General features: G+C 32.4%; 1 protein-coding gene across 1 annotated transcript in view; it reads right to left on the minus strand.

Annotated features, from left to right (window-relative positions):
- LOC119636657 (putative inorganic phosphate cotransporter) overlaps nt 1-15,236 on the minus strand; it is a 28,774-nt gene extending 13,538 nt beyond the window's left edge. Inside the window, exon 1 of the mRNA XM_038032158.1 lies at nt 15,019-15,236. Coding sequence (XP_037888086.1) covers nt 15,019-15,079 — 61 coding nt within the window. The 5' untranslated portion in view covers nt 15,080-15,236. The remainder of the gene's footprint in view (nt 1-15,018) is intronic.
- Between the last annotated feature and the right edge of the window lie 616 nt (nt 15,237-15,852).

Below are 15,852 nucleotides of genomic sequence, written 5' to 3' on the forward strand. Positions count from 1 at the left end.
AGAGAGAGAGAGAGAGAGAGAGAGAGAGAGAGAGAGAGAGAGAGAGAAAGCGAGAGAGACGATTAATATATAAAAGTATAAGGAAAAGGCTTTAATAATATAAAAAATATCATGTTTACATTCAATAAAAATGATAACGATAATCCACCCGAAAAACTATGCTTTTAATGATCTACATTTTATTATTGAATATGAGTAAAGTTTTTTTAAGCTACATGAATGCTAACAAATCTTCAGCTCAAAAAATAGAAAGCATCTCCAAGTGGAATAAGAGATGATGTGTTAGTTATAGCACAACATTGAAACTTTTATAAAATTCATTCATAAAATTTTTGTTAAATTAAAATGAAGCAATAGAAAATTTACATAAAGCTTAAGTTGTATTAATCCATTTTACTTTGCTTGTTTTTCTTTATTATTAATAAATATAAACATCATTTGTTACTGAAGCAAATATTTGTAGCATAAAATGAACAATTTTGATTATTATTCAAAATTAAAAAGCAAAATAAGAAAAATTACATTTACATCAAGATCGAGCTTAAAACACGTTTTAAGAGCAAGGAAAATGTTTATTCTCAAAATTGAATCTAAGGTTAACATACGGTCATGTTTACAGTAAAATTTCATGTAAACTAATGCTGAAAACTCTGATAAGAAAAACATAGCAGGCGTATAAGAACAAGGAAAATGTTTATATTCAAAATATTGTCACATATAAGAATAAAAAAAATGTTTATATTCAAAATTGCATCTAAGATTAACATTCAATCTTGTTTACAGAAAATTTCATGTAAGCTCATGCTGAACACTCAGATAGGAAAAACATAGCAGGCGTATAAGAACAAGGAAAGTGTTTATATTCAAAATATTGCCACATGTAAGAATAAAAAAAATGTTTATATTCAAAATTGATTCTAAGATTAACATACGGTCATGTTTACAGAAAATTTCATGTAAACTAATGCTGTAAACTCTGATAAGAAAAACATGGTAGGAATACTGTTCATATTACATGCATATATTCAATAATATCAAATATATATATATATATTTCGCTTGGCCCTTACATGCCGACAGACAAATAGCAAATATGTCCTGTACATCGAATTTATAGACACTTAAAAGTATTTCATATCTTTAAAGCGTGTCAGTGAACTTAATATATCGTCTGTAAAGTGTATAGTAAATAAAAAAATTTTTTCTTACTTGCATTGCGCTCTTTTCTTATGCTCTCTTTTTTTTGTGGTTGCTTAGTCGATCAATTTCTACACACATACACATACGCAATATACAGAAAACAAGATCTGATTGTTATTGTATACTTTATAAGCGAGCGTCGTCGTTCTTGTTACTATCAGCCGATAAACACGTGAATGAATGGATTCTTGGTATTTTCCTCTCACTTACACGTATGCATTTATAGATGTTGATTAAAAAACTATTTGTCACTATGTTAATTTAATCATAGCCATCGAATATAAATTATACATTCGAATGCAAATTTAAGAGAAAAAGAAAACGATAGAAAAAATGATTTATTTGAAAATCGTTGGCAAATAATTTATTTATTTGTTTTCTTTTCTTTTTTTTTCATATATAAATTATTTCTAATTTTAAAAGTATGACTTGTTAAGTTAATTTTTATACGTAATAGTGCATAATATAGTTCATTGTATATTTGCATACTATGCGTAAACAATTGGACAATAAAGACGTTTTAAAGCCGTAAGTGCGTAAACAAGTAGAACCTCTTTAGGGTTTTAAGGGGTGCTTTGCCTTGAAAGCAATAGATACACTTAGGCATTTTTAAGTGTTTACGTTATATGACTTTCCATTGTTTTTTTTTTTTTTTTAATAAGGCTCTGCAGGGTTTAAAAAATAAACGAAAATATGTTATAAAGACACGAAGAGAGAAAAGGGAAGATAAGCAAGAAGAGGATGATAAAAGAAATGAAATTTGTATTAATATTAAAAGTTATTTTTAAAATTTTATTATTAGATTATTTGACGGAACATATACAATACATATATACGTTATATTATTTAAAAAATATTGTTATGAAATTCATAGTGAATAGCCATAAAACCTGTCCACTGATTTGCCTATCGACAAAATTGAAAATTCCAAAATTTTGAAACATTAAAAGTTATAGAGGCTAAAAAAGTTTGCAAAATATTTTTAAAGCAGATGGGAATGTAAAAATCGAGATGAATTTCGAAAATTTTCAATGAAAATTTATTGTATTGGACAAGGGATGTAAGAGGTGCAATCACAATAAACAAAACATAAGGCGAATATGTTTACCAATGGAATCCGTCTTCGTGCTTCTCTCTCTCCTTTTGTCTCTCTCACTCTCTCTCCCTCTCTCTCTCTCTATGTTTCTCTCTGTTCAAGGTGAATATAATTTTCTTAATTGCTTTTATTTTCTAAATATCGTTCATATTAGGTCAAGGAAACAGGTCGTGGCATTACGTATAGAAGATGATTTTGGAATAACATAACTTTGGTAACGCTAATCCTATTACGTCATACTGCATATACGACAGGTGAGAGTCTACAGACATTTTATGTAATCCTTGTTCATATGAAAGTAATTGAGACTTGTGAAGATGAATCCAAATTCTTAAAAGGTTCGCTTATGTTAAAACAAAGGTATGACCGTTTCCACGCTTGGAGAAAAATTGGTGGTGAATATGCTTTATCATAATCAGCACCATGCAAATGGTTAACCAAATTTGATGGTAAGGATGAGACGAAGGACGACCGGCAAATGTGAGGCTTCGTCTTTTATCGTGAAAAAAACAGACTACACATAAGAAAAGTAAAAGCTGAAAGAAAGTTAATCATTGTTGAATCAGCTTTTCGCTCAAAAATCCTCTACAGATTTTATCAGAGAAATTTACAAAAGGTTGGCAATCGTAATGGTATGCATTTGGCATAATAATATTAAATATAAGAAAAATAAAATGAATTTGAAATTTAATAGCAAAAGGGTAAAGAATTTTTTTCCTGATCTATTCTTTTAAGTAATATTTACTTAAAATGTGAAAGCAGAGTGCAAAGCAAAATGTACGAACTAAAGTATATGTTTGGATGATCTGCCAAAGACCCGTTTTGTTGATTTTGAAATTTAGAACCATGCTCTTTTTAAAGGGAGCTTTAAGGCCCACCAAGTAAACTTCTAAACTAAAAGCATTAATTGTTGTTAAACATTGCTCAATTAGTTCTGCGATTTGTTCAGCTCAGAAATAGTTACATTTTATAGATACTCCGACTCAAGTTTTTTCTGCATAAAAAACATTTGTTTAAATTTGATAGAAACATAAATTTGATAGAAATAAAAGCAACCATCATGAGAATTTTCATATATTAAAAAAGTTCCAGTATAGTTTTTTTTCCTATTTCTTTTTAATTTCAAACTAGTATTTTTCTCCATTGTGATGTTGCCAGATACAAATTGTTAGCTTGACGATAGATTCTTATCGCCATTGTTAGCTCGACTATTAGTTAATAGTTCAAGTTTTACATATCGAAAGAAAAATTTCATGGCATACTTTTGGGAGCAAATAATAAACAAACTGGAGTTTCATATGAAAACTTCTATTCATTGCAAAATTTGTGCGTGTGGGAAAATTGAAATAAATTTTAAATACCGCAAACTCGTTTTTTCATAATGAATTTGTCTTCTCTATATAATTCACGACCGCCGATAAACTGTTTATCAAAATTCTTGCTTCGACAAAAGGTTATCAAACTCTATGGATTTACTTCCATATAAATACTTGCGTGCAGCTTAACTTTCTTGGTACCCAAAAATCTACCACTAGCAAATTGCTAGCAATTAATACATACTTGTTTAAGGTGCGACTATGGGAGCAGATCAATTGATTCGCAGTTGATGCTCTCCAACTATCGCACGTCTGCATATCTTAAGAAATTTTTTGCTTATAATGTTTATAGAGTTTATAATGGATTTAAAGAGATCACAGATCAGATAAATAATAGTTTTTCACTTCGCCCAACTTCAACAATTTACTTTTTTCATGTTTACCTCTTTTTAAATCGGTGTATAACTTTTATTTTTGAAAAAAACTTTTCAATTAAGTGTGTAACACACATTGTTTGAGTTTTTTCTTTCTCTTTTCATTGAAAGTAATTATACCTTACACCACTTGCAGTAGTTGTGCTCTACACCAGGTGCGGTAAGGGTGTATTATATTTGTGTATGCAATGTTTACAAGGGGTCGGGATTCACGCATTTTTTATTATATGAGTTGACTTACAATCATTTCCTGAACTCATTTAAGCATATCCGTCCGTCCGTCTTATAAGTTTGCTCCGTTAAATTTGAACTACATACAAGTCTTTTATCTGATCCCACACCATAGGAAGGTGCTAATGAACAGTAAGATCTTATGCGGCAACAAAGTGCAATTTTTGATATTTTATGACGCAAATGGATGACGGGCTATATTATGCGAAATGGTGTAGGCTATTCGAACATCGGCTTTGTCCGATTACAACATTGTAAAATGTCTTTTCTTTTTCTTTTTTCTTTTTTTTAATTTAATTTAAAATTCAATCTAACCGGTTACCGGTAAATTTTGTAAACTTACGCTCTGTGAACCTGTATAACATATTTTCGTTGCCATTAATGAATGCCTGGGTAGACGGCTTAAGACCAATCATGTTTAACAACATGCTTATTGACTTGCAAACTTCACTTTAAATTATATTATAATTTTGTTCGCTGAAACGTACATGACGTAGACGTGTGATTTGTCGATCGTTTGGCTTATCTGGTCTCTTGTCTTTAGCGTATTTAATGCGTTACATAGATTTTAGTGACAGTTCGTTTTAAAAAAAAAAGTTAGATGAACTGCGAAAACGATAAAATAAAAGAAAAAAAAAAGATGATTTTTTGCAAAAGTGTATAAATGCAACTTGGTTGGCGTGCCTCTAAAGAGATTTTGTAAAACACGAACCCCCCAGGAAATAACCTATATACCCGTTCATCCGGCTGATCGTTCGCCCCAGAGGGACTTTGTACGTTCCTCGCATCAGCCGTCCGCCCATTTCTCTATCCGTCCACTGCGCAGTCTGTCAATTTGGCCGTCCGTCCATTTATCTATCCATCCACGGCCCAGTTTGTCGATTTGTCCGTTCGCCCATTTATCTACCCAGCCAAGGCGCAGTTTGTTAATTTGGCCATCCGTCCATTTCATCTTCTGCTTGTTTGATCGTCTGTGGTTTTTCCCGCCCATGTTTTAAGAACACATTTATCAATCCTCTATCTATTTCATTTATTTAAAGCAATTGAGCGCATGTCTAATGGTCTATTTTCCCGCTCATCGTTACCTATGTTGCCTATTGCTAGCAAATGCAAAAACAATTCCTACCAACATACCCGCCATTAAGAACGATATACGCAATTTTTGTATGTTTATGTTACCTATGGTAGTGAGCATTAAAAATTCGTTCAAAGCCAAGCACAACGTGCCTCTTCTTCTTCTTACTTAATTATAATATTGATTGTGTTAATTATGTAAATTAATCAAATATTTTCTTGTGATAACTTCTTTCAATGTTAAGCGTTTTTACAATAATTGTCTGACTTAAATGATTTCTTTGTTGTTATAATTGTTTTATTTGATGGTTATTTTGCACTCAACTGCTTGGTATGCGGTACTGAATATTTTTGTTTCATTAATTGTTAATCTAAAGTCTTGTCTTTATTGTTCTCATACCAGTTCTCAAGTAGTGCATACGTGCGTACTTCAGTTACTGGTGGTAATGAAAAAAGCATATTTGTTGTATATATATATATAAATATGTAAAGTTCCTTCTTGAATAAAAAAAAAAAAACATTTTAAAATGTAAGCAATAAATAATAAACACGAAACAAACAGAACAGCCAGCGTTGCTTTATTTTAAAATTCCATCAGCGTTTCGCGCGGTTAACAATCATCAACAATTGGTTAGTATTTGATTTAGCAAAAAAAAAAAAAAAAAAAAAAAGAAAAAAACAAGTAAGAAAATTGTATTCGGTCTTGATCGAATCATTTATACCTATCACCGCTAAAACTAAATTTTCCTACCCTATAAAATTGGGCGAACAGATGGACATATATAGGTGCATACAATTCGTATGACATACAGAGAGATAGATGGACCGGTGGACAGGTGCTCAGGTGCATTCCGAATTTGAGGTAAATTTCTATGTATTGTACTCTGCAAGTAACAAGCAAAACGACAGCAGACAGCAAAGGAGTTCACAGCTTCTGTTACATAAGCGTATGCACGTTGTAGGCGTATCCTAGATATCTTTATTCTTGCACAGACACTACATAGTTGGGCGGACAGCCAGACGGACATGCTTTAATCGTTTCAAAATTTGATGCTGATCAAGAATATATATATATACTTTGTCTGCACTGCACGATTTCTTTAAAAAATTTTTTATTTTACAATTATTACAGCCTTCAGTTTATACGTTACTCGAAACGTTATTAATAAAACAACGAAACACAAATTAATTTAAGATATTTAAGGTTTCTTTAAATAACATCAAATCATAACATTTTTAGGCCACTGAAAGTGAAATCGGAAAGTGACTGTGAAAAGGAATTTGATAAAAAAAATTAAATCCTTCAAATCATTTGCAGTCGAAAAAAAAGCGAAACGAATAATTGCGGGCATATCGTAGGTTTACAGTAAAAATTTGAGATAAAATTTGCTTTGCATGAGACCGCTAACAGATCGCAATTCTGATTTCAACGCTCAGGCTGGTCAATGCATATGCATACACATATGTAGACTGCAGGGGCGGCTGTGATGCGTATTTCCATTCATTGAAGATATTTAACAAATCTAATATAACGCTAGTCGTGAGTACGCCACAGCTGAGAAGAAGGTTAAAAAAAAACTTATTAAATAATAGTTACGAACGTTGTACAATACGCACGAAATCGTTTGAGAATGCATATGAGGCAAACGCATCTGGAACACAGTGTTTATTATAATCTATCATCATTTGCACGTCTTTGGCATAATAAATAACTTCCGTTCATTTAAAAAAAAAAATATGATTTGCAAGCGAAATAATTATGTCTACATTTCCGACAGTACTTTTAATTTCAAGCAAGTGATAAAATTATTAGATAATCTGAAAAGTATGCCTCAATGAGTCGCCACAGTGCAGTTCCGTATGTTTCGTGAATGCAAATGCAAACGACATGGACGAAACGATCATACCACGGATTACGCAATGCAGATGTTTTCGTGTAAAAGTGAAAGTAGTAAAGCGACAGACATCATCAGACATATTAATCGAACAATTTGTTCAAATGGGTAAATCTACAATTTACTTACTTCATTTATTATGAACTGTGAGGGCCTTTCGGCCGATTCTCTGCGACTGGGGTAGCTCAGCGACCCAGGAATTTAAATCACAAAAAAATTTATGTTTTCTTACTGGGTTTACCGTACTCTTTATTTAATTTTCTTTACATTCAGTGACCGACTAACTCAAGACTAACACTCGCTCTGAACGCGACTACCGTCTCCACCAATCTCTCGACTAAGACTCTCTAACTAAATTCTAACTTATTCTACCCTACCCTATTCTTGACCCTACCCTTAACCTATTCCTATTCTATTCTTACCCTATTCTTATTCTATTCCTATTCTCTGCCCTAAACTAGCTTACTCTCAAACTTAAACTAGTAACCTTCCCTCCAGCAGAGACGCAGAAACTGTGAGGGATGACTTTGGCTCCTCACAGAACATTAAGTCATTGATAGGTTTGCTTGCTTATCATCTTTGGGGCTAATGACCTTTCTATAATCTTTTTTTATCTCTACTGTAAATAAGATTTTCTTGGGAACAGTAGGCTCTGCTTAGAAGGCGATCTATCTGAATATGTCTGGGAACCTTTGAAACGTCATATCTTGTAGGTCGCAAGAGAGACGTTAATGAAAATATGATGTCATTATTGATCCTGTCTTAGGTTGTTTTAGTCTTTTGCTTGCTTTCGCTGTGTAGTCCAAAATCGATCTGTCAATCTTCTGGAAATCGGGAGATAGACATTTCAAAGCTTTGTATTTTTTAGAGCTTTCTCTTTTTCAGACCTATGTCTTTTCTAGAGCTTTCTCTTCTTCAGACCTTTGTCCTTTTTAGAGCTTTCTCTTTTTCAGAGCTTTGCCTTTTTAAGTCTTAAAACGTATTTTACTGAGTCCTTCAAATGGAGAGATGTATTAACGACAGATAGATGCGCAGTAGAATAGACTTGAGGAAAAAATGCTTTTCCCGAACCGAAAATGAAATAAGACTCGTATAGCTTTTACATTGTGCATATACCAATTGTTTCAACCTCTCCGGCATGAAATTATATTATTTCGGCGTCACTTGTACCGTTTTCAGTACATGCAGAAAATTTAATAATTTTAAAAGTATTTCGGTATTTGTGCTTATGTTATCGGTACACATCTCCTACTAAGATTCCTGTTATAAGCTTAATTTGCTTTACATTTTTACATTTGTTGTTATTCGAAACTGAGTGGATAGTGAGTTGTTGAGCTTCGATGCTTTATTTCCTGGTGTGTGACAATAAACAAGTAGAAAATGATGTCTAAATAAGCTCAGAATCTTACGTCAATCAAGTGTATATTTAAATCACATAAAAATGAACAGATAAGTTCTGCAGTCACCTTTAGAGGACATCCATTCAGCATAATGTCTTCATAAATTTTCCGCTACGAAATTCATTTAATCAAAGAATAATTTACTTTATGCATTTTTAATGCAATAAGTGCTTCATAAATACAATGCTCAACAATAGGTCTTATACAAATTTGTGACGTACATTATATATTATGGACCTTTGTCATAACCACACTTAAATTGTATAACAAAATATTCTATACATATATGTAGAGATATGTATACTTTTCGTTGCTTCTTTCGAGCACAAATCGCCAGAGACGAATGTATCTTCAGAATTTGCAAATTTTCAATTTAATGCAAATATTTAAAATTCTTTTCTATTTTAAGTCATTTTTATTTTATTTTCTTTCCTTTTTTTTTTTTGCTGTTCGTTTTTATTATTTATTTTTTTAATTTGAATATCATGATCGCTATTCTTTACATAAGAGTTACGAGTGATGATCGTAATATTTTTATAGCGATCGTAGAGACATTGGGGGGTATATTCATGTAGTCTACACGTTTGCAATACCCAGAAGGAAGCTTAAGACATCTTCTAAAGTATGCGATATGACTTGACTAACATAAAACTCTAAATCGATCTAAGTATGTTTGTCTGTACATCTGTCCTTTTAGGTGGAATATCCGCGATAAAAATTGTCCCTGTGGCAGAAATTAAGATATCGATTTTATATGGCAGATATGGCAGAATCTATTATTAAGGTTGGTATTGAAAACGGGGCAAATCGGTCAAAGGACACGCACACACAGGAGAACATTTATTTGGAGCAATAATTTTATAAAATTAAAAAAAAAAATGTGCTTTTTGCTCGCTACTCGTAAACTACAAGACTAAACATTTGTGTATTCTAAGGAACGAGCTTAGCGCACCTACAAAGGTAAAAAGTCCGTCGTTCTCACCCAATATTCGAAAGTATCGAAGTTTTATTTCTTTGTCTTTTATTTATTTATTTTTTTTTTTTAAGATAAAGATGACAGGTATAGAAGGTTCGAATATAGTCAAATCTAATTTTATTCTTAATTTAATTTTAATTTTATTTAAAACTTAATTAATCATTGTTAAGTCAGAATTAGTGAGATCAATGAAAAGTTTTTTTTTTTTTTTTTTAGATTTTTATTGTATTCAACAACCATAGAAAAAATGCGCCGTTATTTTACTAAATAAATTAAAATATTTTCCACATTAATCATCCGCTAATAGATTTGGTTACTGCGTCTGTAAGGCGCAAGCCTACAGTATCGGTTATCTTATGCTAGCGTATGCCAGCTTTCATCATTTGAGGTTAGGTTGAAAAACTTGGACTCGACAAACTCAGACTTGATAACGTAAGTTATTTTTGGGTTGCTTGTTGTCCTTCATTTCTTATTCTGCCAACTCGTAGACTCGATATCTGTTACGTAAGTTTTTGAATGCATTCTAAAAAATCACCAAAATGCTTTTATCATTTGAGGTTGGGTTGACAAACTTAGACTCAACAAATTCAGACTTGATAACGTAAGTGATTTTTGGGTTGTTTGTTGTCCTTCATTTCTTATTCTGCCAACTCGTAGATTCGATATCTGTTACGTAAGTTTTTGAATGCATTCTGCAAGCACCGTTTTAATTATAGCCGCAATAGTTGAATTATGAAAAGGCCTTGAAAAAAGAAGATGAACATATAGAAGAATATTTAGCGTATTATCGTAAGCAGATATCGACCGAGAATTTCTTTCAAATATTATCCTTGTCCTTGATTGACCATTAGAAGGTCAAATGTAATTGAAACTTTTGAGATTTGCCTCAAGAAGATGCATAAAAGATTAGTGTAATATCTGTCAAGTATCGATTATCGCAACAATTTATGATAATTTTTCGACAGAATTTCACCATCAGTTGTCCATCATTAAACACACTTCCTTGACCAAAGAGAACAGCCTCTTTTTTTCTACTGCGATCATTGCTGCGTAGCTGGCATGCAATGATGAATTTGAAGTAAGAATTTCGCGTGGGCTAAATGACTTTATATCTTTTTTAAAAAAGCACGTTTTTCGCACTTGCATTCTGTGAGCGCTCAACCGTTATTTCTATATCTGTAATAGTATACTAAATATATATATATATACATATATATATATATATTTTTTTTTTTTTTGGAAATAATTATGATGTCATAATTCTCATATATTTAGCGTAGCATTTAATAGTCGCCTCTTATTGTAATGCATGCTTTGTATACGATTCCGAAACGTATTTACAACAAATTTTACATCTAAGTTGGCTACGGACTGTAACTTTCGTTTATTGCTGCCCTGTTTGTAAGTTGATTTTTGACGGATTTTTTTACCGTGAACATAGTCAGTACTGTAAAATTGTGAATATTCATATTAAGCTAGTAGAGTTAGCATTTGCTGCAGTTACAAAATAAAATATTTTTTTATATGAGCATTGACGGTGAGCAGCTTCATTTACGGATGTTTGGTGAGCATTGTCAGCTTGGTGAGTGACTGTATCAAACTTTAAATGCAGTTTTTTGATCGTTGTTTTGCTTTATTTTATTCCTTGTATGTAAATTTGATGAAAATCTCTCCTTTTTATATATTTGGAGTGATTATGAAAAAACCTTCTACACATGTATATAAAAACATTATAGTGGCCCAAGGTCCATCATTAAATACCCTACACCGATTCGCTAAATGCAGTAGAAAGTCTTTATGATTGCGCTCATCTTTGGCGATGCCAAGTCGGTCTACTTAATTTCGCAAAATATTTCTAAAATTGCGGCCTATCGGGTGAAAACAAGCAAGCAGAAAAGCTTAGCTCGATTCCAAATATAATGCTGAATCGATCGTTATAATAAAAGGTGATCTATTTGAAGTCCTTCTGGATGTTGCATACACCCGCACACATTTATTATACCTTTGTACCACCATTGAGGAGAGGTATAAAAATTTCAGATTTCTGTCTCAAATTTTGTAAAGGAAAATGTTATTGCAAGACGGTGATATGGTATGTGCGGACAGACTGACAGATTTCGTCAATATATATTTGATGCGTATTTCAGTATGTTACAAATGGAGTAGCAAATCCAATATAATGGATCATAAAAAAAGTCTCCGCGGTTTCAAGCTTCTTATTGTGGCCTGTTCTTTTCAAAAGACTCGAATTTATCATGTGGTTTATGTTTACTGCCTCCGCCATTTCTGACAGTTTGGCTGTCGGTCTTGCCGAAATCTCTGTATCCTTTGTGAGTCCTTCGTTCACTCACATCATTCTCACCGCCCACTTCGAAAATTTTTCGGCATGTTTTTGCATGTTTTAGCTTAACACATATAACTTATAACTTTATATATATGACTTTTTCTACGACCAAGGAACACGAAAATTATGCTGAAATGCCATAATGTGTGAGGCACATGTATATTTGAGACAATTAGGGGAGCGTTGCCCAAAAAATAGACATAAACAGAATTTCGCGGAAAAAACCGCGGAGACTATTTATATGACTTATACATTTCTACCATTCCTCCTCCATTGCTCGCATTTCTATCGTTCAATGGCAAAAACAAGAAACTATTATTGTGTATCCTTCGCCTAAGGTTGTTCGATATATGACGGATGTATATCTGATCGCAATACGTAAAATATTATTTCTCGTAACTGTGCTGCCAAAAAGAAAAGTAGCGAAAAAAATCTAGGTAATCTAGGTAATAAACGGCCCACAGCGATTGTAGTATTTTTAGCTTTTGTCGTCACAGTCGACGGTTAATTTTATAGCATTTCTCGCATGTATTTCAGTTTGCATGCAGTTAATGATTTCACACTTATTGCAAAGTAAAACGTTTCCAAATACAGATGATTTTATTCTTCTTTTGGACAATGGAATCAAATTTATTTTATTCCGCGTAGAGGATAAGTTACCCACAACGCTCTTATGCAGGAACGAAACTAGTATCTTCATCTTTTTGTGGTTATCTTTTAGAGCCTGAACGAGGCAACCAAGTGCCTTGATTTTATTGCTCAAACACCGAGCTTTCCAATATTTATTTTCTACTGTTAATACATTTCGGACGCACGTTCTTTTTTAACCTCACATTTCATTTCTTTCATTCTTTATATGCGTTCTCCTCTAATTTTTTTTTTAACTTCACGAGTAGGTACACAATAAAAGAAGTAAGCAAACTATATATATATGTTTGTAACCAAATTTTTTTTTTTTATCAGTCATCTTTAGCTATAAATAGAATACAACAATCAATTTTCATTGGTGTCATTAATGAGTAATAAGCGAATAAATCGATTTTTTGGTTTGATGTTCCTCTGACGGCTTTCGTCAATTTGCAGAACAAAGTTGTGAGCAACACAACATCTTAATTGGAAACTTCATATTCGCGACCAGCGGAACAGCAGATATTACACAGATACATTACATAGATAAGCAGAATATTGAAAATAATTCAGATTTTGATGCTGATCAACTATATTTGTGCCTTAACGGGTGTCTGAAGATTGCTTCTGAATTTTGACAAGATCACTATGCGGCCATCTTTCGGAAGAAGCATCAAAAGAGCCTTCAAAAAGGGAGCGAGAGTGTTTGTAAAGAAAAATGCTCATTCCAAACGAATTCTGTTATATTTCAATTCTGGCGCCCTTTACAAGGCGACAGGGCACATTAGAAATTCAAATGATTTTCTTTAATTGCCAAACGATTAATGAACGAGTCATGTGTTGTCGAAATTTTTTTCTATTTTTTTTGTTGAAATTTTTCAGTGTTTATTTACTCCAATTATTTACTCCATTGTCTCCAAAGTTTATCTACGAATCTCATCTAGAAAGGTATATGTTAAACGTCAGCTCTCTATCTTAATTTCTATACCTTTTAATTTTTGATATCGGCGCATGGTAGGCTATGGCACTTATTACACCAAGGAACAAAAATGTTGAGCAAAGTTCGTCATTATTAATTCATTTGTTTGTATGTCATTTAACAGAGAACTGATGAAGACAATTTAATGCTTTCTGTTTTCTATTAGCTAATGTTATGTGCGAAAGACGGATGAGTACATTTTTCATTTCGAGAAAGTATTCAGAAAACTTATGAAGCCACAAAATTTGCTTTGCTAAAAATTCATTTTACAATACTGCGACTGTATGAGTACAGTAAAGACGAATATTCATTGCACGGGTATATCGAATATCAGAAATATTATTTTTCTTTTGCAAAACCTCTGGGTCAAGTTTTGCAGCATAAACGTCATTAGTGTTTCAGCTTCGCTTGTTTTCGCACGACACAAAAAGTTTTTTTTTCCAGTCTTATTATGTGTGTAAGGAAATGATTTCTGATTATCAATTGGTCATAGCGGGAGATGAGATTTGGACCCGAAAACAACGAATTTCAAGACAGAAAAAATCGCGCCACAGTCACCCAAATATCAAGATTTTTTCAAATATCTTCGTGTAGTACACCAAACTGTCAAAAAATAATATTAATTGAGTTGGAGGATTACTTTGAAGGTAACGGAATAGATTTGGAAATATACATAGATTTAATAAAGGGAAAATTAATTTGGTCTTACTTTTTGGACACAGTAGTAAGTTCATGTCTATGTTATAAGCGAATGCCTGCTTGAGAAATAGTTCGTGACAGGTTCAAGTCGGTTGACAATTTGAACCCTGAACCGATTACGTTAAGTACAGGCAAGGGTCTATTTTGCGCGCAGCGAGTACTTAATCAACACAAGCATAATGCCCATGGATTGGGCAAGCATTCACTCGACTGCAGCCAACTGTCGATTTCTTTCTCTTTCCTCGTCATGGTGTTACTCGAACAGGAGACATTACCTGAGTGGTTGGACCTAATAAAAAAGGAAAGCTTGTTTTGAACTTTTCATGAAATTTCTCTTGGAATCATTGTTTTAAAACACTTTAAAGGATTTTTAAAAAGCCGATGAGTATGGGATAGGATCGCTTTAAAAAATCCCGATGTAATGAAAAATAGTTTAGATGGTTCAAAAGATGGTTGACTCTGTGTGCAGAGATGACCGTAGTTAGCTTTAAATACCAGAAATAAATTTATTAATGCCCACCGAGTGACAAGTCCGGATTTTCTTCTCTTTGTGTTTTACGAGAATTGAAATTTGAGTTTATAGCTACAGTTAGTCCAGTAGTAGATTTGTACGCAAGCGATTTTTTTTGTTTTTTTATTTGATTTTCAAATATTTTCCACAAGGCTTGCAGTTTCTTCTCTCCCACATATATGTATGTGTAGGACGACATTACACTCCATTTATAAATTGTTTTCTTTTGTACTCACCGGATGGTTTATCCAGATCCTTTTCTTCGCTAGAAAATATATGCTCTGTGGAGACGGCCATAACGATGATTAATTAATATGTTTATTGTTTTTGTATAATTAATATAAAAGCGAATAATTATTTGAATTAATGTTAAACAATCAACAGCGTGGAAAGTCCTATGATATATTTTTTGTTTTTTTTTGTTTTTTTTTTTTAATTTGGAAAATCACGTTTTAATTGTCTATTTTGTTATTAAATGAAATTCCGCTGATTTATATTAAATGTATTTTAACAAGTCAACGTGAAATGAAATTGCGAAAAAAAAGCATACGCTTTATATTTATTTATTTAATTCGGCCAGAGCGTCTGGGAACGTTCTGATAAAAGCTGAATAAACTAAATACGATTTAAATAAAACACTTTTATTTATTTACTACAGCGCACAACAATCGTAATAATATCCAACAGCACTGACAACTTTGTCGCTCATCGTTACGTTTTACGTTATTTAAGTATCTGTGCGTTTCACAGAGATGATGTGTACATTGATATGTTAATGATATCGCTCTGTTATGTTTGTTTGCCTTATTTTTGTTTATACATGTGGAGAGAGTATCTGAGAGCTGAAAATAAATAGAAAAAACAATAATGTCTTTTAATTTGGTTAAGTAATGTCATGGTAATGTATACAAATAGGTCAAATTACATCTAAATTGGGGTGGCCATCGCGTCTATTTAGATAGAAGTTCTTTTTTAATTGAAGAGATTTTCTTACGATAGGAGGGGACGCGAAAAATCGATTAAATATATTTTTCATTTTCTTTAGTGAATTATAAATTATTATACTTAAG

The sequence above is a fragment of the Glossina fuscipes genome, unplaced genomic scaffold, assembly GCF_014805625.2.
Source record: "Glossina fuscipes isolate IAEA_lab_2018 unplaced genomic scaffold, Yale_Gfus_2 28, whole genome shotgun sequence".
Classification (NCBI taxonomy): domain Eukaryota; kingdom Metazoa; phylum Arthropoda; class Insecta; order Diptera; family Glossinidae; genus Glossina; species Glossina fuscipes.